The 23,778-nt window shown below is 40.7% G+C and overlaps 2 protein-coding genes across 2 annotated transcripts in view; one reads left to right on the plus strand and one right to left on the minus strand.

The window, feature by feature from the left end:
- Sccpdh (saccharopine dehydrogenase (putative)) overlaps positions 1 to 13,104 on the plus strand; it is a 28,700-nt gene extending 15,596 nt beyond the window's left edge. The window contains exons 6-12 of the mRNA XM_003474276.5: positions 2,902 to 3,032; positions 3,665 to 3,782; positions 4,560 to 4,679; positions 4,772 to 4,828; positions 9,961 to 10,072; positions 11,322 to 11,403; positions 12,474 to 13,104. Coding sequence (XP_003474324.2) covers positions 2,902 to 3,032; positions 3,665 to 3,782; positions 4,560 to 4,679; positions 4,772 to 4,828; positions 9,961 to 10,072; positions 11,322 to 11,403; positions 12,474 to 12,579 — 726 coding nt within the window. The 3' untranslated portion in view covers positions 12,580 to 13,104. The remainder of the gene's footprint in view (positions 1 to 2,901; positions 3,033 to 3,664; positions 3,783 to 4,559; positions 4,680 to 4,771; positions 4,829 to 9,960; positions 10,073 to 11,321; positions 11,404 to 12,473) is intronic.
- An 873-nt stretch (positions 13,105 to 13,977) lies between these two features.
- The window catches only part of LOC101787984 (kinesin-like protein KIF28P), an 83,946-nt gene continuing 74,145 nt past the window's right edge, over positions 13,978 to 23,778 (minus strand). Inside the window, exons 17-23 of the mRNA XM_063236773.1 lie at positions 21,800 to 22,074; positions 20,206 to 20,340; positions 19,408 to 19,574; positions 19,084 to 19,190; positions 18,691 to 18,838; positions 18,228 to 18,418; positions 13,978 to 15,102 (exon numbers count right to left, since the gene is read on the minus strand). Of these exons, the coding sequence (XP_063092843.1) occupies positions 14,947 to 15,102; positions 18,228 to 18,418; positions 18,691 to 18,838; positions 19,084 to 19,190; positions 19,408 to 19,574; positions 20,206 to 20,340; positions 21,800 to 22,074 (1,179 nt within the window). The 3' untranslated portion in view covers positions 13,978 to 14,946. The remainder of the gene's footprint in view (positions 15,103 to 18,227; positions 18,419 to 18,690; positions 18,839 to 19,083; positions 19,191 to 19,407; positions 19,575 to 20,205; positions 20,341 to 21,799; positions 22,075 to 23,778) is intronic.

A 23,778-nucleotide genomic window follows, 5' to 3' on the forward strand; every position in this document is an offset into this window, starting at 1 on the left:
GTTTTATCAAAAGACATCACTGAGAAAGTGAAAAGACCAGCTGCAGAGTAACTTATCTGTAGCACACAATCCTAAGATCACAATTTTGAGCACAGGAAGCTGAATTGCAAATAATATACAGTATTCTGTATATTGGCAAAATTAATTAGGAGTGAGTACTTGGATGTTGAAATACTACAAAAGAAAGAAGTGTCAGGCTTGGTGGTACATGCCTCTAATCTCACCACTCAGGAGGTGGAGACAAGAGAATCAGAGTTCAAGGCCAGATTGTACTGCATAGTGAGGCCCTCTCTATAAACAACAACAAAAAAGTTTTTTGTTTTTTTTTTTTGGATTATTCTAAAAAGATGACAGGAAAAGGTTCTTTTTTGATGGCGGCTCCATTGTAAGTCATGACCTAGATGGCTCTATGTATGTTGGTTTTGTAGGTTTGTTTGCCTTTTTTTTGGTACCGGGGATCAAACTCACAACTGCGGGCTTGCAAGTGCAGACACTTATGCCACTGAGCTAAATCCCCAGCCCCAGGTTTTGTAGGTTTGTTAAATTGTCATGTATGTATTACACACTTTTATTTACTTCTGGGTTTTTTTTTTTTTAATTTTGAAGGTAGTAAAATACAACAGAACAGGACAAAACAAAGCCAATTGAGATAGTGTAGTGAAATTGGTGCAGAACTTCACAGCAGGTTATCAGGATAACAGTAATAGGTATCACAGGGTATGTCGCTATCTTCACAATAGTTGTTCTTTCAATCATGTATAGCAAAATAAAATGAAATACAGAACATTATAGAACTTATCAAAACCGAATATTGAATAGAGCAGTACCATTAATCAGAATAAAGCAAAACAGTAGTAAAAATATTTGCCTTCAAAGAGATGGTAGAAGGAAATCCCCCTTATTTGCTATATTGCATATGGTCAACCTCCCAATTTGCTAACAGGGGATAGGGGAACTGGAATGTTTGACTGTCAGCCCGTGCACTGGTAGGCTCACTATTGCTTAGCAGGGAGGCAGGCTGGTTGCTTGGTTTCCCAGTGCTCTAAGTTCCAACATGGTGCAGATCTCAGGAGACGCTGGTGGTTCTCCCCCGGAGGGGCTGCAGCCTGCCATACCACAGCCGCTTACCAGGGAGGCGAGCTGGTTGCTTGGTTTCCCAGTGCTCTAAGTTCCAGCGTGGCGCAAATCTCAGGACACACTGGTGGTTCTCCCACTGGAGGGGTCGCAGCCTGCCACACCATAGCCACTTACCAGGGAGGCCTGTGTTTTTTAATAATGTAAAAAATTTTAAACTTAATATTCCTCTTACCTTTTTCAAGGCCTATTTGTATAAGGAGGTGTTTTTAGATTTTTTAAAAAGTCATTTTCTGCTAGTATTTGGAGATCTTTATATTTGTAAGTAGTTCAAATTAGCCATGCCTAAATAGAATAGTTTAACAAATCAAACCTTTAAGACTCATAGCACTATTGTATTTTTAATAAAATGGAACAAATAAATCTGTACCGAAATGGAAATTTGGCTTGGTGTCTGCTCTTCAGCATCATCAAAACCAAAATATGGAAACCTGCAGGCCAAGGGCTCGGCGGCGAAGCACTAGTCTAGGCATGAGGCCCTAGGTATGAGTGCAGGCTCTGAAAAAAAGAAAAAAACTGTGAGCTAGGCATAGTGGCACACATCCACAGTCCTGCCAGCTTGTGAGGCTGAGGCAGGATTGCTTTAGACCAGGAGTTTGAGGCTGGCGTGGTCCTGTTTTGGGAGGAAGGGGAAGAGGGGGGAGAGGAGAGAGGCAGAGGGAGAGAGAGAGAGGGAAGAGAAAACCTGGACCTTCTCATGGTTTTATTGTTTCTTTTCTTTCCTACTTATTAACAGTCAAAGATAGTTTGTGGCTGCCTCCTCACTGATACTCCCTTTTCAGATCTTGTGACAAAGTTAGTTTTGATGTCATTTAAGTAAACAACGTAGATGGAAGGATATAATACAGTTACATACAACCAAATGGTAAGCGAAGTTTACATGTTTATATAATGGAGAGTGAAAAGGCCCTCAGAAGTGAGGTGAAGGGCCAGCACTGTGGCAGGGTATTCAGGACGTGCACCCGCCGCTGTGTGTTCCTTGGTGGCACTCACTTCTCCGGTGATTGTGCTGAGAGAACGGGAGGCACTGAGAACTGAGTCTCATGAAGGAGATGAAGTGGATGAAGGAGAATCTGAGTCAGAGCAAGTAAATACTAAGGGTTCAGGACTGGCTGCAGTACCAAAAATCAAAGAACTGAGAAAAATTAAAATACAAATTACACGAGTTACCTTTAAATTTAAAATAGTAAGAAAACTAAAGTGCGAAGACGAATACATAACTTGGGCTTATGACAACAGGTGTTGGAAGTAGATGGAGGGTCCCGTATAGAGGGGTGAATAGGGATGTGCGTTGTATATATTGTGTGCGTGAAGGTGTCATGAGTTTTTGAGTAATTAACATAGGAATAGAGTGGCTACTTTTTTTTTTTTTTGTGGTACCAGGAATCAAACTTACAGCCTCATGCTTGCTAGGCAGGAACTTGTGCTGCTGAGCTGTATCCCTGACTCTAGAGTGGCTACTTTGAAGGAATAGGGTTAATTAGTTAAGTGAAAATGCAAAGATAAAATTGAATTATTTGTAGTGATGACCATGAATAATGGCCGGAGGAAGATGAAATGGTTTGTATGGGCCAAGTATGATCTAACTAATGAGCGTTAGTACTGCCTAGCTAGTCGTGAAATTCCTGTCAGGATTGTTCAGTGAGGGATTATGTCTGCACAAATAGAACTGAAATGTTGCTTGTAACAATTGTAAGTTACCTTCTTTTATCTTTTATTTATTGCCCCTTAAGACATGTTTCTTTAACTCTTGAAATATTTTACTAGGGGATGTGTATTCATGATGGTACCTGGAAGTCAGCAATTTATGGTTTTGCATCTCAGAGTAGTTTGAGAAAACTACGAAATTCATCAAACCTGAAACCTGTCCCTTACATTGGTCCAAAATTGAAAAAAAGGTACAATCTTTCAGAATCAATTGTTTAATGTATCTAGTCTGAGTAAATTTTTGTAAGATTGTCTGTTAAAAGTATAGTGCTAAGAAAAGCTGGGAGCTCAAGATTATTTTTAAAGTGAAAATTAACACATTTTTTAAGCTTAAGTACTTTAATATAATACTTTTAAAAGTAAAGTTTCTGATGACATCTCACTGTTGACATCAAAATTCAATGTCAGTTAAGATTTATGCAGTATAACACATCTTAAAATGTGATGTCGTTAATGTACATTAGTCTCATCAGTAGCATTTTTATGGAAGAACTTTAGCAGATACGAGTTTGAGATTGGGCTGTTGTAATGAGTGTTATTTAAATTAATACCTAGGGAAAGTGATAGGGTGAAGCAGTTAAACTACATTTAAGTGCCAGCGGTGTAAAGAATGTGATGTTTGTTACTTGTTTGGATGTAGGTGTGATGAACAAAGAAAATCACTCCTGAAGTAATTTTTAATTAAAAGCACACTTACCATTTCTCATTCATGTTAACGATCCCAAGAAAGGCTATCAATACTTTTTATTTAGAAAGTTATTGGCGGAAGTTGTGGTTACTGTGATTGGAGGAAATGTAAAGGTTTCACGGGCCTTTCTTACAGGTGGCCAGTTTCTTTTTGTAGAGAACTCGGTACATACACCATTCCTTTCATGGGAGCTGATATGTCTGTTGTGAAGCGGACGCAGCGATACTTGCATGAAACGTTAGAGGAGTCACCAGTAAGTAAATATGGCTTACTTATTAATACTGTATTCGTATTTATTACTGTTCCCCTATTTATTGTAGAAGTTTTATATTTATAAAGAAAAAATAAAAAGAATGAGCTAAATAATCCTTGTTTAGCTTCTGGAAATAAGTAGAATTGTATTTTTATTTTATGGGGTGGTTCAGAGGCTTACCTCATGATTCACATCTGGCCTCTAAATACCTTTGAGTATAACATGACAGCAGCAAATCCCGCACAGGAGTCCATGTGTCATAAACACCAGTAATCACATCTTAGTGTTTCAGCTTCTGGAAGACTCTCTGTAATAGCTTATGGAGATGTCTTGGGGACCCCTCCACAGTGTCACCCTGCTACCTCTGGATCACCATTGTACCCCTCTTGGTGAGAGAAATCTTTGCTCCCACTTCAAGATGAAAATGTGTATCAGGTTAAAAGGTGGAGGCTATGTTCTCATAAGGGGAGTTGTAAGTAGTCTACATTCTGTAATATTCTACTACTAAACTCGGAATATGTGAACTGTATTATGGAATATGTGACTTGTGCCCAAGCAGAGGAAGCTAACTAACATTTTTTATGATTTTTCTTTAAAAAAAGGTTCTTGTCTGGTTTGTGAATAGACTTTCAGATATAATGTATTTGTAAAGAGAAAAATATGGAACATAAATGTATTCCATACTTATGACCAAACAGTATAAAAAGAGCTGCTGTTTTTGTATTGTTTAGGGTAAATTGTAGGGAGTAATATTCTGCCTTTATTTTCTTAATCTAGGTTCAGTATGCTGCTTATGTCACTGTGGGAGGCATCACCTCTGTTATTAAGCTGATGTTTGCAGGACTTTTCTTTTTATTCTTTGTGAAGCTTGGCATTGGAAGGCAACTTCTCATAAAAGTAAGATTTTATGAAATTAGCTTTTTCGAAATCTCATTTCTCGTGAGTTTTTAAAACTATCACTGAGGGCTTGTTTTTTCTTTTTCCTTTAGTTCCCATGGCTTTTCTCCTTTGGTTATTTTTCAAAACAAGGTCCAACACAAAAACAGGTAATCTTTTCTTTTGTATCCAGAACTCTAATGTGGTATTTTTCTTTATTTTGTGTTTGCTCTTCCCTAGGATAGTGACATCTAAACCTTGGTGGAGGCATTTGTATTGCAGATATTCTTTTTAGTGCTTATGCAAGTTATATTACTTTTTATACCTCGCTAGGAATTAGGTATTATCTCCATTTTATAGATAGATAAACTAAGGTATGGAGAGGCTAAGAAATTACCCATAGTCCTACAGCCAGCTGAGATGAGAACCCAGCCATCTGGCTCCAGAAATTGTTTTCTCTTTACTTCATAGAGAAAATATTTGTGCTTGTCCATTTTTTCTTTCTTTAAAAAAAAAAAAAATCTCTTACTTGCACCAAATTTCGCTTCCTCTTCCACATACCCATGGCAGAATTACTCTGTGTCCAGTATTCTCGGCCATGTGACGGCCTCATTTTCTACCACTTGTTCTGCACACTTCACCCTCAGTTAGGCCCTTTAGCCTTCATCTCCTTGGTGCCAGGTGCTCTGGAGGGCAACTGCAGTGTTCAGCAGATGGTAGCATCCAGATCGTGTCCTTCTGGATAGAATTCTACCCACACTTCCTGACACTTTCACTTTTCATTTATCAAACCTCTAGACGCTCTCAATGGTTTTTTTCAAACGTCTGCCTGAAGTTTCATCTCTCTGTGCAAATTATCCCAACCCCCTCCCTCATTAAATGAGTTGAGAGCATCTGTTGGGTCCCCTCACCTGCCCTCGCTCTGGGTGTGTCACTGTTCCTATCATTGCTTCTTACTTTCTGGATGAGGCTAATCCCCTGTCAGCACTCTCAACTGCATAAGCATTTACTGCACTGTAGACACTGAGCTTCGTGCTTTACTGCTCAGTCTTCCAGTAGTCATTGAAGTGAAGATGCTGTTAGCCACTTTTTACAGTTGAGAAAATTAAAAAACAGTGAAGATGTTCTTTGCCTACATTCACAGAGCTAGAATACGGTGGATCCCAAACTCACACTAGCCTGTCTTAGTTGTGACTGCTTCTTTTGATCCATTTCCTTGGCTTCATCAGTTGATTGATTCCTTTCTGTCCTCTGGACTCAACATTCTGCTGCTTTACAGGTGCTGTCTCATTTTGGAAACATGTTGCTGTCTTGTCCAGCCTGAGAGAAGCCTTGGGCCTTTCCTGCACCCTTATTTAATCCTTGATAAGGTTATCATTACTTTGTAAGTGCTAACTGTATCAAGTGCCTTTTAGTCCTTATTTAGTGTATTGCCTTTGACATTATTCTTTGAAAAATACTTGCTTCCTTTGGCTACTGAAATAATTGCCCTTATAAGTTTACTTCTTCTTTTCCTCCTTGGCTCTGTTTTATCCCCATGTCCTTCCTGTTCCTCAAATGTTGGTCATCACCGTGACTCCATTCTTGGCTCATTTCTCAGTCTCCTTCCCCATGTAGCTCTTTATTGAGTCTTACTGTATAATCCAGGCCAGCCTTGAACTCACTGTGTAGCCCAAGCTGGCCTCGAACATGATCCTCCTTGCCTCAGCCTCCAAAGTGCTGGGATTACAGGTGTGCACACATCTGAGTCAGCAGGGCCCTTAGCAGGCATATTTATATCTCCAACTGATATTCCCACCTGTTTTCTGGGACATACACCCCGTAGATATTTTAAATTCATTGTGCCAAAATCTGAACTTCTTTCTCTCAAACTCTTCTTTCTCCTGTCTCTTCCATCTCAGTTGGTGGCACCATGATCTGCCTACGCAGTTATACATCATCCTAGGTCCTTCTCTAAATCCATCACAGCTGCCTTGTTTAGGTCCTTGTCTCTTGTTTTATTCTAACTGCTAAAGTACACAAAACATACAATTTACCATCATAACCATTTCTAAATGTTCAGTAGCATTAAATACATTGATATTTTTTGTGCAGCTGTTACCGCTATCTACCTCCAGAACTCTTATCTTGCAAAACTGAAACACTGTACTCATTCAGTTACAATAATTTCGACTTCTTTCTCCCCTAAATCCTGACAGTCACCTTTCTGCTTGCTTTTCTGCTTGCTGTTACTAGGAATTCATGACTCCAGGTGTCTCATAAATGCAGTCATAAAGTGTGTGTCCTTCTATGGCAGGCTTATTTCACTTTCTCACAGTTCATCCGTGCTGAAGCATCTGTCGTAGTTGCCTTCCTTTTTAAGACTGATTAATTCTCCAGTATAAGTATGCATTTTGTTTATCCGTTCACCTGTTGGTGGACACCTGGGTTGCTTCCAGCTTTTGGCTGTTGTGAATCATGTTGCTGTGAACATGGATGTGTAGGTATCACTTCAAGACCTTGCTCAAAATTCTTTCAGGTATATACTCAGAAGTAAAATTACCAGATTATATGTTAATTCTGCTTTTAAATTTGTGAGGAACAAGTTGGGCGTGGTGGCTCATGCCTGTAATCCCAGCACTCAGGACGCTGAGGCAGGAGGATTGTTGCGAGTTCGAGACCAGCCTAGGCTACAAAGTGAGCCCAAGACCAGCCTGAACTGCACAGCGAGACCCTGTCTCAAAAAGACAAAAAGACCAAAAAAAAAAAAAAAAAAAAAAAAAAAAAATTGTGAGGAACCACTAAAAAGGTTTTCATAGTAGGTAAACCATTTTACCTTTCCACCAGCAGAGTGCAAGTGTTCTAAGCCAGGAGTGGTGGCTTAGCGCTTGGGAGGCTAATGAGGATTGCCATGAGTTTGAGGCCAGTCTAGGCTACATAGTGAGTTCAAAGCCAGCCTGAATTACAGAATGAGACCCTGTCTTTAAAACAAAAAAGTATTCAGTCTTGCAGGGCGTAATATAACGTGCTTGTAATCTCAGTACTTGGGGTCTGAAGAAGGAGATCACTGCAAGTTCAAGACTAGCTTGAGCTACACAGGAGTTCATGGTCAGTCTAACTACGTCTTGAGAGCCTGTCTCAAAAAACCAAAATTCATAAGTAAGTAAGTAAATAGCAAGGGTCCCGGTTTTTCTACATCTTTTTGTGTGTCTTTTTTTTTTTTCATTTTTATCGGTACCAGGGATCGAACTCACGACTGCCTGCTTGCAAGGCAGGCACTTATGCCGCTGAGCTAAATCCCCAGCCCCTGGTTTTTCTACATCTTAACATTTATTTTTTGGGTATGTAGAGTTGTTATAATGGTTGTAAGGTTGTATTTTATGGTGATTTTGATTTGCATTTGCCTGATGGTTAGTGGTATTGACTATCTCTTCATGTGCTTATTAGCCTTATATCTTCTTTGAAGAAATGTCTATTTAAATTTTCTTTTTAACTGGATAATTTTTTTGTTGCTTAGTTTAGGAGTTGTCTGTTTTCTGGATGTGAATTCCTTATTGTAGTGGACTCTAGCCTTTTTGGCAGTGGAGACTGGTTCCACAGACTGGTGGTGATAGAGTTTCAGAGTGATTCAAAGGAATGTGCAGCCTAGATCCCTTGCATGCAAATTCATAGTAGGGTTTGTGCTCCGAAGAGAATTTTATTCCATCACTGATCTGACGAGATGGAGCTCAGGCAGCGATGCTAGCAGTGAGGGGTGGCTGTAAATAGAGATGAAGCTTTGTGTGCTTACCCACTGCTCACCTCCTGTGCAGTCCAATTCCTGAAAATATTTTCTCTTATGGGTGCCTTTTCATTCTTCTGCTAGTGTGTGTCCTTGTTTCTGGACTGAACTTTTCATAATATTTCTTTGTCATCCAAGAGATGTTTCTAAGACACAAAATCTGACCTTGTTATTGGGATTAAAGCCACTTCCTGACCAGTGAATAACTTGGCAGTGATTCTTTACTGAGATTCTATATATCAGAATCATCTAGGAAACTTTTAAAAAAAATACACAAACCCTGACCACACCTGGAACATAACTGGTGGGTCCAGAGGTGTGAGGCCACCCTAGTCCCTTCGTGATCTAGCTCTGGGTGGCAGATTTTCATCCACTTCTGATGAATTAGAGTAACAACTAAGGAACTATGTTGAAAATCGCCATAAGCTAAATGTGTACCTAGGTTACCAGAGGATTACTATCATTTCCTGCAAATGCCACATTGGGGAGAGGACAAGTATGGCCTGTGCGTCTATCCTTATTGGCGTCTTTTGTATCGTAGGCTCTGGGTATGCTATGCTACTGTCTTTTCTCCTTGCTTTAAATAATGGTTTTTCCTTCGTGAAATCCACTCCACTTGTGTGGTCCTTTGAGATTGTCTTGCATCTTTTTACCTCAATCCTTGTATTGTTATATAAATCTGTTTCTCTGTCTCTCTCTGTCTGTCTCTCTCTGTGTTTGTCTGTGTGTGTGTGTGTGTGTGTGTCTCTCTCTCCCTCTCTGTCTCTCTCTCTATATATATATATATAGATATAGATATAGATATAGATATAGATATAGATATAGATATAGTAAGCTCCAGGAAAAGTGAGGACCAAATTTTATTTCTATGATGTCTGGTCTTTAGTTGATACTTATTAAAAATTTGTTGATCATGACTGAATTCTGTTCGCCTTATTCCTAAATTTAGTGATTATAAAAGATGATGGAATAAGTCCTCTAGAATTTAATTAAGTTGAGTTTTTACATTTTTAAGTGGTACAATTATATATTTGTGCTTCAGACCTTAGTTTTCATTACTTGCCTGTTATTTTTGTCTTGTCACAACAGGTAACTAAGACCAGATAGCATTTTTCTACCTCCCCAATAAAAACTGCCTCCAGTTTTTCTTCTTAAACTGCCTATATTAATGGTGCTGTCATATTTGAAGCCACATTCCAAGAATTATCTTTATCTTTTCTCTTTTGATCTCTCATCAAAACTTACAAGCTCAGAGAATTAGCTTTTGCCTGTTGTTTATAGCATGACAAGATATTGTAGCAGATATTGTTAATTTTGTCTTTTGAAATTGTCTCAGGAGGTTGAGACAGGAGGAAGGAGGATCACTGCAAGTTTGAGACCAACCTGGGCTACAAAGTAAGCTCAAGGCCAGCCTGAACTGCACAGCAAGACCCAGTCTCAAAAAGACCAAAAAAAAAGTCTCATGCAGTAAAATACTAGGTTTTATTGTGTTTCAGGGGAAAGTGATATTATTAAATGAGCCCTTTGCTTTCTTTTTCACAGCTGGATGGCTCATCATTTACAATGACATTCTTTGGTCAAGGCTATAGCCAAGGTCTTAGTACTGATCAGAACAAACCAAATATGAGAATTTGTACTCAAGTGAGAGGACCAGGTATTTTTCTATGACTTGAGAATGCTTGGGAGTTTCAGATTGTCTTATTCTATAAGGTGGTATGCTATTACATTCTTTTTAAAGCTTAATTGTTGTAGAAACACATTTGTAAGAATGTAAGTTTAAAATTATTCTGTCAACTGGAGGGTTGAAATTATTAGTATAAACCAATTGTATTAATGCAGCCTTCCCTCTGGTCATCTTTTTCATTATTATTCAGTAGTTCAAAGTAGCAGTTTTTAGTTATTACTAAGAAAGGGGGCTAGTTGATGTTTTATCTGCTTTAGTCTTATAGTTAAGCAGTGTAACAATCAAACCTGTCACACATTATTTGTAGACTTTGAATACCTGACATTATTCGTAAAACTGTGTATGCACAGGCATATTTTTCAAAATAATGATTTGGCTTGTTAAAAGGATCTCTTGAAAAATTTTTCCTGTAAAATTAGACTCACTTTATGAATTATAGTGTAAGTTTAATTACCATTGTCCCAGGGAATTTTAGTCAAGCCACGTGGCAGTGACGTGCTTGCATCTTGCCTCCTTTTTAAATTCCCACCTGGCTAGTTGACGACAAGGGGTGCTAAACATATTATGGTGAATGTTTAAAAAATTTATTGCAGTAAAGGACACATTGCAATGAATTCCCCTAAAATATTCCCTCTTGCTTCAGATACACCTATCCCATCATCCTTGCCACTTTCTGGAGCAGTTTTGAAAGTCTCTGTGAGGGTCTTTAGCAGGTGTGATTACAAAAATATAGTGAATGTTACTGCCAAGTGTCATTGAACAGGACAGGCTCAGAAACTTTATTCACTAGACTTGGCACTGTGTGACTTCTGGCTGTTCCACAAAGTCAAAATGATCATGAAAGGCAGTTTTCAATCAGTTCAGAACATTGAGGCAGCCACAACAAAGAACAACTAAAGACATGAAAGAGATCTGCCAGAACTCCTTCAGGAATTTCATATAGGAAATTGAGTCCCGTCCCCCAGATATCTTATTAATTATATACATGCAGATGTTTCTTAAATTTCAGATTTTTAAATAAGTCCCTAACATTTTGGATGAAGAATATTCAACCTGTGCTAAATAAATGTTAATTGTTATTTTTGAAAAGTGACCAGAATATCTACTGGGAAAAATTCTGTAATATAGAATAAGATACAAAATCTGATATTTCATTTTTGAGTGTTTTTGATGCAAACCTCATAATATTTTCTTCCCCTTAATCACCTGTTTTCTGCAGAGGCTGGCTATGTGACAACCCCCATAGCCATGGTTCAGGCCGCCATGACTCTCCTCAGTGAGGCCTCTGATCTTCCCACAGGGTAAGAAGGTTTTCTTCTCGTGAGAAAATATCTTTTGTACTATGTTACATTTTAAAAATCTGATTTTCAGGTTTTGAGTTCACACATAAGTATTTATAGTTCTGTTAAGTCAAAGATCAGGCTAATTAAATAGCAAGAAGGACAATTCTGCATTGGCTTTGCAGTGAATAACTGCAGAAGTAAAGGAGAAGAGACAAAGAAATCTGAGAGCCATGTAAATTGGCTTCAGTTTCCTTACAAAAATAGCTCAAGTCCAGAGCCCACCACTCAGAAAAAGTTCCTGTTGTTAAATAGCATGGACAGGAGCTCTGGGCAGTGCTGCATGACCCGCAGCTGGCAGGGAACCTGGCTGACACCAGGAGTCCTGGAATCCTGGCTAGATGGGCACCAAATGTGCTTTTACTGGAACAGTTAGCTGTTACCCTGAAACTAGGCCACTTTTACATGAATATATACCTGCAGCTGAGAAATAAGTCAGGCATAACCTAAAACAATAAAAGGTTTTTTTTTTTAGCTCAGTAGGACAAGTGCCTGCTTGGCAAGTGCGAGATCGTGAGTATGATCCTTGGTACCAAAAAACCCAAAACTAACAAACAAAAAAACAATAAAAGTGTTATTTAGTAAAATTTGTATATACTGAAACGTAATAAAAATTTTCAGGTTTTGCTTATCTATCCTTTGAAAATGTTTGGTGTTTTCCAAATGTTAGCTATTGAAGAAACCTCTTTTCCATCCATTTTGTCTTGTTTATTCATTAAAGTCCGTTTAATGTTTCCAAACCTGAAGGCTGACTTGCAGAACAACAGCACTTACTTGACAGTGTGCTCAGGAGCAGCCAGGAGCACAGGAACAGTCTCACCAAGAACTGAACCAGTCTTGGCTGAGTGGCTGTGACTCATCTCTCTTGCAAAACAACTATTTGTGCATTTGGTTGATTTTAGGACTAGAACCAAAAACAACCAGTGACAGGATAAAGATTTAGGTTTTCAGGAATCCCGCTGGGATTTGCTGCCCGAGGAGGGGCTGCAGAGGACAGATATGAACAGTTTTCTCTTGCTACTGTTTTACAGGGGCGGGGTCTTCACACCTGGAGCCGCTTTCTCCAGAACAAAATTGATTGACAGACTCAACCAGCGTGGTGTTGAATTTAGCATCATTAGCAGCTCTGAAGTCTAAACATTTGAAGATTAACTGAAGTTGTGAAAGCATGAATTAACAGCTTCTGTATTTGATATTTTAAATTCTATAAACCTATCTGACTGTCTGTGGAAAAAAGATCTGTCAAATCTAAAATATCTACACATTAAAAGCAGGAAATTACTAGCTGACCTTAAACTTCAGATCCCAGCTGATTTTATGACTTTATTGCTTGTGAGAGAAAAACTAATATTTGACTTCAGTGAAAAAATTGAAGTGTCCCTGATGAATTTTTATGAATGAGCTGGTAGGTCAGGTGGTGGTGGAGGGGTCCCGGTCTGTATTGCTGATGGCATTTCTCAGTGAGAGTACGCAGTCCCGCGCTCGGCTGGAGCAGTCCCTGTGGCCTTGCTTGCTGTGGGATCAAATGGAATCTCACCCTCCAGTGAGTTTCTCTACGTGCTGTGTGAGCCTTTTCTATTTTAGCGTGGTTTTTCACCTAACTACACTGACTGATTTTGGACTGTTACTAAGTTGAATAATAAAGGGTTGCTGATGATGGTTTTTTTGGTTTGGACCTTCCTTGTGTGTGTAGCGGTAGACACGTGCTGCTTATGACCTCAGCCTGTTCACTGTCAGTTCTTTCTCTAGTTCTCCACCTGTCATTAGTTCTAAGAAGGCAGCTTGTAAGTTTCTGTTGATCTTCACTGCTTAAGCAAAATTTTTCTCTAATTTACCTTTTATATTTTAACTAGGGTTTTTTCACCTAATTAAAGCTATAAAATAAGGTGAAGAACTTTTATCATAAACACACGTGTACTTTCGTTTTTTTCTAAAAGCAAAACAAAAAATAGAAATGATACAGAATTTTTAAAAAGTAGGAAATTAACACTAGTTAATATATTCATGTTGTTTATTATATAAAGGAGTTAGTTACCTTTTATGAATTTCTGCTCTTAAATGAGAAGCATAAAATCTATGGCAGTGTATTCATGTTAGGAGGCTCTTCCATACTGTGTCTGTACTAAAGAAGTCAAAGTGTCTAGGGAAATTCTTTTATTTCTAAATTTTATTTTAAATATTTTCATTAATAACTGATTATGTACTATATATATTTGTGGGGCACAAAATAACATTTCAAAACATACATGGTAGAATGAGCAGAGTAGTTGGAATATCCACGCCTCAAATACTTACCACATTTGCAGTGAGAACATTTAAAATCCTATTCTGAAATGTGTCACTATTAACTGTAGTAGTTTGCTGTGGGATACAACACTCAAAACTGCTTCCTGCTAACTGTGACTTTACCCACTGACCAACATTTCCTTTTTCCCATTCACACGGTCCCCCCAAGCTCCTGGTAGCTATCAGTTCTCCTTTTTTGTTTCTCTGTGTCTAGTTTATCCCACTTAACAGTGTCCTCTGGGTTCATCCATGTTTTTGCAAATTACAGAACATCCTGTTGTTTTTTTAAGGCTGGATAGTATTGTGTGTATGTGGTGAATGTTTGTATTTTAAAAAAGACGCATCACACTGACAGACACATTGTCATTAATGCCCCTCAGAATGCTCCCTCTCGCTTCAGACACTTCTCCCATCATTCTTGGCACTTTCTGAAGCACTTCTGGACGCCCACTTTCTTTTCTCTATAGTATGAAAAGTACAGGGAGTCCTAGTGCTAAGGGCTGTGTAAGGAATGGCAGGCTTGTGAAAACACTGGTGTATCTTCATCCCCTTGTTTACCATGTGACTTCTGGCTTTTCCTCAAAGTCAACCATGAAAGGTAAACATTTTGAGTTGGTTCAGGACATCGAGACAGCCACAGCACTGCAACTGAATTTTAATGGTAAATGCTTACAGTGTGCAAGGTTGCTGTACAGTGGTGCCTTGGTTCACAAACTGAATTTGTTCCACAATTCTGGAGAAGATGGCCACATTCAAGTTTGTGTGGGGAAGATGGCTGTGGTCGTGTTTGTTACCCAGTGCAGAGTTTGCAAATGGAAGCAAAATTTTGTCACTGTTGTTCATGAATCAAATCCTTGCAAACAGAAGCGTTAATGAGCTAAGGCTTTGCTGTGTATTTATTAACTGCGGTAGATACTGATACCCATTTAATGATGAGAAAAGATAGGCTTAGAGAGGGAGAATCAGTTACCCCACTCAAATTGATAAACGATGTAGTTTACCAGGATTTAGCCCTGGCTCTGATCCCAGAGCTCAGTCTGTTAGCTTCACATTTTACCTTCATCCTGCATGTGAGCTGATTTTTCTACCAATGTAGCAGTGTTGTTTGTATTAAAAATGGAAGGACTAGGTTAAGCAGGTGAATTAAGCCCCATTATCTACACAAATGGTCTTCACCACTCAGAGGTCAAGTGTTGGCAGGTTTTACTTGGTGTGTGCTCATTGTTTGATGCGCAGTAAATATTCTCTCTTCTTTTTCACTATGAGAGCAATGTCATTTTTCAGTTTCCACAGGCTGGATTCAAGCAGGTCCCCAAAGTCCTTTAACATCTGTGATTGTTGGTGTATGAATGGCCGAAGCATTTGATCATCTTCCTAAAAAATAAGTGAAAGAAAAAAACAATAGTATCAGACTTCATCTCATTAGGGTAAGAAATGTTTTGTGCACATGTAAGTGGGGGTGTCCTTAAACTAGAAAACTGCATTTGAAAGTGGCTGGTAGTGTTAATTATAGAGGAGCAGTCTGGTTTCTAGAAGGCTGCCTGGACGCCAGAAACCAGTGAAATAATCCAAATATCTCAGATTGGAATGTTGTGTATCCTTTCAGTACTATTGAGGTTCTCAGGTTTGCAAAGGAAGTCATGAGGATGGGGTTCTCTGATGTATCCCCCACCCCATGGAAATAGGTTATCCTGGGAGGACACTTAGAGAACCTCTACCTGAAGGTACTGGTCCCTAATTCTCCACAGAACCAGTGGAGAAAGTTGAATTGCAGGGTTCTAGGGTATATCTTCAATTTATATTTGGTAAATGCCCAGCAATTTTTAAGTGGTTGTTCTGATTATGTACCTCTAGCTATGCATGAGAGTGTCATATCTTCTCCAATTTTTGATGTCACTTTTTAGTTTTTGCCATTGTGAATGGCTTATAATAGTATCTCATTGTGTGTCCCAAACTATTAATGAATTTAAGCACTTTTTCATATATCCATAGCCTATTTGATTTCTTCATTTATAAAGTTCCTGTTCATGTCACTTGAACAGTTTTCTTGGGGGGGGTTGTTTTTGTTTTGTAGTTCTTTATTTGGATATTAGTTTATCATATGTTAAATGTTTTGCAAATAATTTTCTCCATGCCTTTTGGCTTTCATTTTGGTGTCTTTTGATGGATTAAAGTTCACAATTTTAATGTGTGTGAATTTATCTCTTTCTTGAAATCCAGTTTTTTATTGTTGTCTTTGTTTTCTCATGTGTAAGAAACCTTTTCCATTGTGAGGTCATAAAGTCAGACTCTTAAGGTATCATCCAGAAGTACTGGAGTTGTGCCAGATGTGGTGATGCATGCCTGTAATTCTGGTACTCAGGAGACTGGACTATGTATAGGACACAGTTCCAGACCAGCCTAAGCAAGCAAGACCCTGTCTCAAAATAGAACAAAACAAAAAAGATACTGGTGTTGTCTTTCTTGTATAGTTCTTTAATTCTCACTAAAATTAATTTCTAAGTATATAGCTTTTGAATTGATTATAGTTTCATTTTCCCCATGTCATCTTTCTGTCACTGTGACAGATGCCTGAGATAAACAACTGAGGTTTATTTTGGTCTAGTTGCTTTGGATCTGCAGCTGCAGTGTACACCCTGGTGGCAGGAGTGCACAGTGGAGGAAGACTGTTCACCTTGTGACCAGAAAGCAGAGAGGGAGAGAGAAAGAGGAGCAGAGAGGAGAGAGAGACACACCCCAGGGCCCCAGGACCCCAATTCCGCCTCAAGAGCGTCCCCCAGTGACCAGATTCCTTCACTCAGTCACCTCCTGAAAGTTCACCACCTGCCAGTAGTGCCGCAGGCCAGGGACCAGGCTTCGTTGGGCGTATGAGTCTTTGGGAACCGGGTCCCAACCACCACATCTGTATCCATCTCCAGGCACTGTTTATGCAAACGTCCATGTTGCCACACATCTGCTGCTCTGCTTTGGTAGACATCAAGTCTCTAGTCCAGAACAATCTATTCCTTGGCCTTCTATTCTTTTTCTTTAGTATCTATATTTGAGTCAGTACCTTAAATTGATACCAGGTAGGGCACGTCTTCCTGCCATGTTCCTCCTACCTGCTTTTTGATTTGCGATTGCATATACATTGTAGGGCATTTGGTTAGGGTTCATTTCATTCGCTTAGGAGTACCCTGAATATTAGGCAGAAGGGACAGATTTACAATAGCAAATCTTCCAAGCCATGGAAACATGGCATATTTCTCTATTAGGGGTATCTTTAACATCTGTCAAACAAGTTTTAAATTTTTCTTCTTAGAAGTCCTGCATATTTTAAGTTACAGACTTAAGTATTTCATATATTTGATACAACTGTAATTGGTATATTCAAAATGGTTTTTGTTGCTATTATAGTCAAATGCAATTAGTTTTTAAATATGAATTCTTAACCCAGAGCTTTGTAATTCTATTAATTTATAAACTCTGGGATTTCCCACTTATTTGAGCAGGTGGTCTGGAAGTAATATGGGACTGCACAGGGTAGCGAGGAGAGCATGCCCTGTGCATCACTGGCCCAGCGGGGATCTTAGCCCTGCAGTTTGCTAAGAGCATGCATCCTCAGGCAAGTTGGCCAACCTCTCTTGCGCCTTCACCCACTGACTGTAAAATAGGCTAACAGTAGTACCTGTCTCTAAATGTATGTGCAGACTTGAGCCACTAAATGTAGTGTGCTTAGTGTTATGCACATATATGCCATATTGAAATTCCTTTTCCCCTTCCCAATCCTTCCACTTTGTGTTTCTTGTCTCACTGCACTGGCTAAAACCTAAAAAACAAAAATGAACTGACTTGCATCCCTAACTCTTTTTCTGATGTGAAAAAGAAAATTTTCAGTCTTTTACTGTTGAACATTACTGTTTGCTTGAGATTGTCCTTATCAGAATGAGGAATGTCTGTTATATTTTTAGTTTATTAACAGAATGCTCAGTTTTTTCACATTTGCTCTGTGTATAGTGGAGTAATCAGACTGTTTTCCTCTCGTGATCTCTCGCTTTTTTTCTTTTCCTGTTTTTGTTTTTTGTGTCTTTGAGTAAGGTCTCACTATGTAGCCCAGGCTGCCCTCAAACTCCCGGCAGTCCTCCTGTCTCAGCCTCCTGAGTGCTGGGATTTTAGAGCCAAGTCCATTTTTACTATAATCTCTTAATGCAATAAATTACATTTGGTTTTATAATGGTAAACCCAACTTGCATTTCTGGGATACTCTGTCTATTATAAAATGAATGACTATCCTGCAGTGGCCATAGCTGTGTGGAAAAAGGCCGTTGTACACTAAAATAGGGCAGAGCAAAGATGGAGGGAGGCCCAAGGGAGAAGAGGACTCAAGCTTGTAAGGCTTTAACTTGCTCTCTGCTTAAATACACAAATCCCCAAACAAAGGAAAGGCAGTTATCACAGATGTCCAAATTTAAAATGTCTAAATTGAGTGGAAAGAGGTCCCCAGCACTGAGGCTACTCACCGGAGGCTTGTGCTGTCTCACTCTGAGAAACTGCGCTCTTGCCAAGTTCATGCTTTGGTAGAACACCTTCAGAGCTTTGGCAAACTCTTTGTCACAGCTGGCTTGCTGAGTGCATATTTGATTAATCTCTGCGGCTGATGGCATTGGTGCCGTCATCTGAGTTATTTTCAGGATATTGGAAGGCTTATGGGCTAGGATAGAAAAGAAAGTTTTGTTTATTCATCTGCATATTTAGTTATCTTGATACTGATTCTGTTGTCAGTCTTGTATATCTACATTTATCTGCATATTTGTAGCATCCCTTTGGATGAAATCTTACAGGGGAGGAAAAAAATGTTTTTGTTTGATCGTCCTTTTTATTTATGAAACAAGATAACTGTATAAACAAACCCATTAAGAAAGTCATGTGTCAGAAAACTGCAGGGCTTGGGGATAACCAGCCATGAGCGAAGCAGCCTCTCACCTTGCTGACTGCAACCAAATTTCTCCAGTGATTCCTTGAGAGTCATATTTTCCTCTCTCAGGGTTCTGTTTATGTTTCGGAGCAGTTCCATCTCCTGCTCTGACTTGAGCACCTTCAGGTAAAGTTCTGATGTCAGATTTGATGCAGTCTACAAAAGATGTCAGTTCAGCCTTTTGCTAGATGGTCTGGGTTATCCTCTGAGCCTGACAAGTTTTACTGCCTTGTGAAACCAAGGGGATTGGGACAGGGGCACTGAGGAGCCTGGTTTAAGCCCCTCAGAGTAATCGGGAATCTGTCAGGTCTTTCATTAAGGGACATAAACCCAGATGATCCTCAAGCACCTGCCGTCTGATATTTTCTGGTCATCTCTGATGCCAGTTTTTATGTACACACCTGGCCTGTGTCCTTCACACTGGGAATTTTCTTGGTGTCTAGCATGATGTGACCTTCACCTGTAACCATGAGGTCCAGCCGAGAGCAGCTCAGCTCAGCACAGCCTTCTGTAATGTGGGAGAAACACCACTGAGAAAAGCCCAGGTAGGGCGTGAGATGTTAGACCTTGTGCTCATCCACTGGACTAGAACCCAGGGCCCAGGGGCAGGATGGGTCGTGCCCAGATCCCCACAGCCTCCCTCCTTTCCCCATTCTGCAGCATGAGGCCTACTGACACTGTATCTGCCTGAACACTACACCATGCAAAAGAGATGAGCAAGGTACCTTGAAGGCCCCACAAATCAACTATGAGAGCATTTGTCTGTAAATAATTCAGAAACTCCTGAGATGCACTGAAGGCTGCAAATTGGACCGTCTCTTCAATTTGAGGATTCACAGTTTTCCATACAGGCTTAGTATATAAAGTGATTGGGAGGTCATAAATTCTGTAACTGAGAAAAGAACACAAGGTATAATTTAAAATCAGAAGGAACGCATTTAAAGCATGGGAGGAGGGCTCAGTGAGCCAAAAGGGTGACTAATAACCAGTCGCCATGGTCACTGCCTCCACATTGCGCTCAACACTGGCATCATCACTACATGACTAACAACGTCTAACAGGATTTTAACGTTTTCTATTGTTGATTTTCCCCGTGAGGTGGTGGTTTAGTTTTTGTTCTTCAAAGTACCGCTTTCTGTATTGCTTTACCTTTCAGTGTGTCTAACATAATCAGTATAACCGTATCTGGTACATCTGTCTTGTAACACAGTTTGTTTCCAACAAAAACATTTTACTTAGTTAATGCAGTTTCACCTGATACTCTTTCTGGTAGGATTTGACTACTGCTTCAGTCACATAAAGGCCAGTACTCACTGACCACAGTCTAGTAATGTGGTGGTGGGGAACCCGTGGCTTCTCTTGTTAGATTGGGGGGGGGGCAGACATTTTGCAGTTGGGTGAGTGCAGAAAGATTAGCATTTCATGATAAACTCGTATGTTAAACTTGAAGACTCCCTCCCTCCTTCCCGCCAGGAACACACAGCATGAGTTAGCGCCCACAGTTCTGTGATACAGGCTGGTACCCCATCTGAATGCCCCGCCTTGCAGCTTCCTTTAGCCACTTGATGCCAAGGCAGCGGACAATGTGAATCTGGAAATCAATCCTCTTGCCCAGAAGCTCCAGAGGGTCAATGACCACCTCCTCCTCGCTATGTGCCCTGCAAACAGAGGTGAATGCTGATTTCAGATTATGCGAGGTGAAGAAAGAGCATTGTGACGTCAAGGGAATGAAATGGAATCCTTAAGGAACAGCTAATTTCACCAAAGGAAGGATACTGTTCCCAGTTGTAAAATTCATTCACTCAAGAGACATGCTGTAGGCGCCTACCCTATCCTGGTGCTTCAAGGTGATAATGAGCATCTCAGGCACTCACTCGCAGCCCATAGAAGGAATTACAAACAATGTCATATGATAAATGTGCCCGGGTCTGGGTGGTAAGCTTGCACTGAAGATTTAGGTAGGGAAGGAGGGAAAGTCAGCTGGCTGCACTGGTGCAGCCACTCAAATTATTTTCCCTGCTGAATTATTTTTAGTTCAGAGTTTATCTCAGACTGAAAAACTCAGATACTAATTTGGGCAGCTTTCCAACAGGAGACCTGTCACACCAACCAAGCTCACAAAGCCTGAGCCCTAAGCAAGAGTGCCACTTTTTTTGCAGTATATCCATCAAGCAGCCTAGAAAACCAAGATAGCCAAATGACCAGAAAGGTTGCCTGGAGTCCCAGTAGAGACAATGAGTTGATCAGCTTGGTCTCTTGATTAGAGGACCTTAAATTGTTTTATACCCTTCTTGAGCTAGTTTCCTCTTAGCAAGACAGGAAGGTTGCACTGTGCGTCGTGAGGTGTTGGATTCCAAATCAGGCTCCTGCCAGCATCTTTGTTTAGTATTGCTAAGACTAGCTTTCATACAAACTGCCAATGACCTTAGAGAAAACAAAACAAAACAAAAAAATAAAACAAAACCCCAAAAAAGACAGAGATCCTGAGAGGAGGGTAAAAGGTAGCAGACCAGAAGTTAGGACTGCACTGATAGCTTAAAAGTAAGCCTATAACCACAGATCAAATAGCCCAGGAAGAGACCAGGTGTCTCAGTCCCTACTTTGAGGGGAAAAAAGTGGTCAGGCCTCTACCAAGGAGAAGAAATGAGCTGGAAAAATCATCTTTCTGCTTCTGGCTCTTGGGCCTTCAGCATGGAAAAGCATCCTGTGCATAGCAGACACCAGACCTTACAGGTGCCAGGAGGGGCAGTGGGGGAAAGTCCCACAATGCATTGGCTTTGTCCTCTGAGGGTCCACTGTTTGGATCCAACTCAGGGTTTCTGAATCTTGGCTGATGCGCCTTCTACTCCCCTTCCTGCCTCCCTGCCTCTGTGGGATGCCCTCCTCACTCCTTTGGTTGCTGAGTTGTCTTGAATGCCGCTGGCTGTTCCCAGTCAGCTGGCTTGGCCACCATAGTGGAAGTCAGATTCAGTGAGGCTACCTCAGGAGTGAATGAGTGTATTCATTTGCCTCACCAATGACCACTTCAGGTATCAAACTGAGCACTCCCTCCCCAGGAGAACTCAAGCTCGCTGAGTGGGACTGACGCTGAACTAGGGGAAGGAAGGAGATACCCACCGTCCTGTTGGGGAGCAAGGCGTGATGTGGATGTGCAGCACTGCCTCCTCCAGCCCATCACTGTTCAGAAACTCCACCTGATCCTCAAACTGCATGCAGTAGGCCAGCGACTGGAGCCAGATGTGGGCCGAACCCAAGTGGATGACCTCGACAGGATCCCAGAAAGGGTCATCCTCCTGAGCCACACAGCTGTCTTCTCCTTCTAGAAAACGCTGGTAAAGTTCCTCCATCAGGAATTTCCTGTTGATAAACTTGGCTTTGGACCAGATCCACACCTGAAAGCATAGTGGTAGGGCACTTTGCCTGCTGCTGTAACATCTCTGACTTTCCCAGTGCGAGCCCGCCAAAGGCTGAGGTTTGTGCGCTCAGCATCACATACCGCTCTTACAAATTTAGCTTTGGTGAAGCCCTTTGAGAACACCATGTTCATCCTGGACCTGTTACAACCCTCACCACTGCTTGAGCTGTTTGAGCCCAGGAGATGACTTAGAGGAGATGATCAGATTCTCCCAGGAAAAATGAGTTTTGGGTTTATGGCACAAAGAAGAGAGGCCTCAAAAGTCACAGTCCCTGGGACCTATAAATATGTTTACCTTATGGGGCAAAGGGAATTAAGGTTGCAGGTGGAAATAAATTGGCCTAGCAGCTGACCTTAGAATGAAATTAGTCTGAATATTCCAGAGGGGCTCTGTAATCAAGGGCTTTAATGTGGCATGAGAAGAATGGGTCAGAGAAAGAGTTGCAGTGAGAGAAGCAGGTGAGAGAGAGGACTTGTGGTTAACGTTAAAGATGGAGGAAGATGACCGCGAGCCAAGGAATGTTGGAGCCTCTGGAAGCTGCAGGAATGCAGCAGGGAAGCATATTTCCCCCTGGGACCCCAGAGAGCAGGGCAGTGCTCTCACACCTTGCTTTTAGTCCAGCAGAACGATAAGTATAGGGCATTTAATGGGTTGGTGGTAATTGGTGACACAGTTTGTTCAGAGATTCACCCCTAGTGAGCAGCAAAATTCAGGGTAAGACCCTGCTGCTCTCCGCCTCTCACTGGGTAAAGACAGCCTCTGTTACCAGCACCTGCTGCAGAACAAAGGACAAAATCTTAAACTTCAGCAGGAGGAATTCCAGCTAGATAGAACATTTCTTTACTACTAAAGTCATATTAGTACTTATCAAAATCTTTCTTTGGACAGCTAGAATTTAAAAAAAGAGATAAGGTATTCTTTCTCTGAGTGTTACATATCTTCATTAGCAGGGCACTTTCAGGCTGAGGCAGGAGGATTTGAAATTTGAGCCCAGCCTAGGCAACTTGAAGACTTAGATTCTGACTCAAAAAATAAGGGAGGCCAAGCATGGTGGTACATGTCTATAATCTCAGCACTCAGGAGGCTGAGGCAGAAGGATGTCCACCAAGTTCCAGGCTACCGTGGGTTACAAAGTGAGTTCAAGGCCAGCCTGAACTGCATAATGAAAACTTGACTCAAAAAAAAAAGACACAAAAAATTTAAAAGAGTCTTAGGATAGGGATGTAGCTCAGTGCACAAGCTTTCTGTCCAATCCCCACTACTACAAAAATAAACAACGATAAATACAGATTTCCTGCCTTTTCTGCTAGCTCTGGCAAAATGAAGTGCTCCTCTCTCAGTGTTGTATAAGATTAAATGAGATTATGGTGTTGGCATTTGCTCCAGGAACAGACTGCCACAGGAGTTCGCATTGTGTTTCTTAAATAACTTTTAGGTGTGGAAACTAAGATAACAGAAATTAACACGGTGAAATGTGGCCACTGCTTTACTAGCTGTGGCCTGATGGTGGTCTGCCTGAGGAGGAAACCAGGCCAGTGAAGCCCAGGGACAGGTTGGATATCTGTGTGGCTCCCTCCCCACCCCAAGGCAGGCTCCAAAAGCCTGGCTCAGACATCCGGCTGGATGTGCTGCTCACCTGAGCCAACAGTATTGGCAAGTGTCAGTGTAAAGGAACTACAG

The sequence above is a fragment of the Cavia porcellus genome, unplaced genomic scaffold (genome assembly GCF_034190915.1).
Source record: "Cavia porcellus strain 051 isolate PalLab524CR breed Dunkin Hartley unplaced genomic scaffold, mCavPor4.1 scaffold_26, whole genome shotgun sequence".
NCBI classification, from domain to species: domain Eukaryota; kingdom Metazoa; phylum Chordata; class Mammalia; order Rodentia; family Caviidae; genus Cavia; species Cavia porcellus.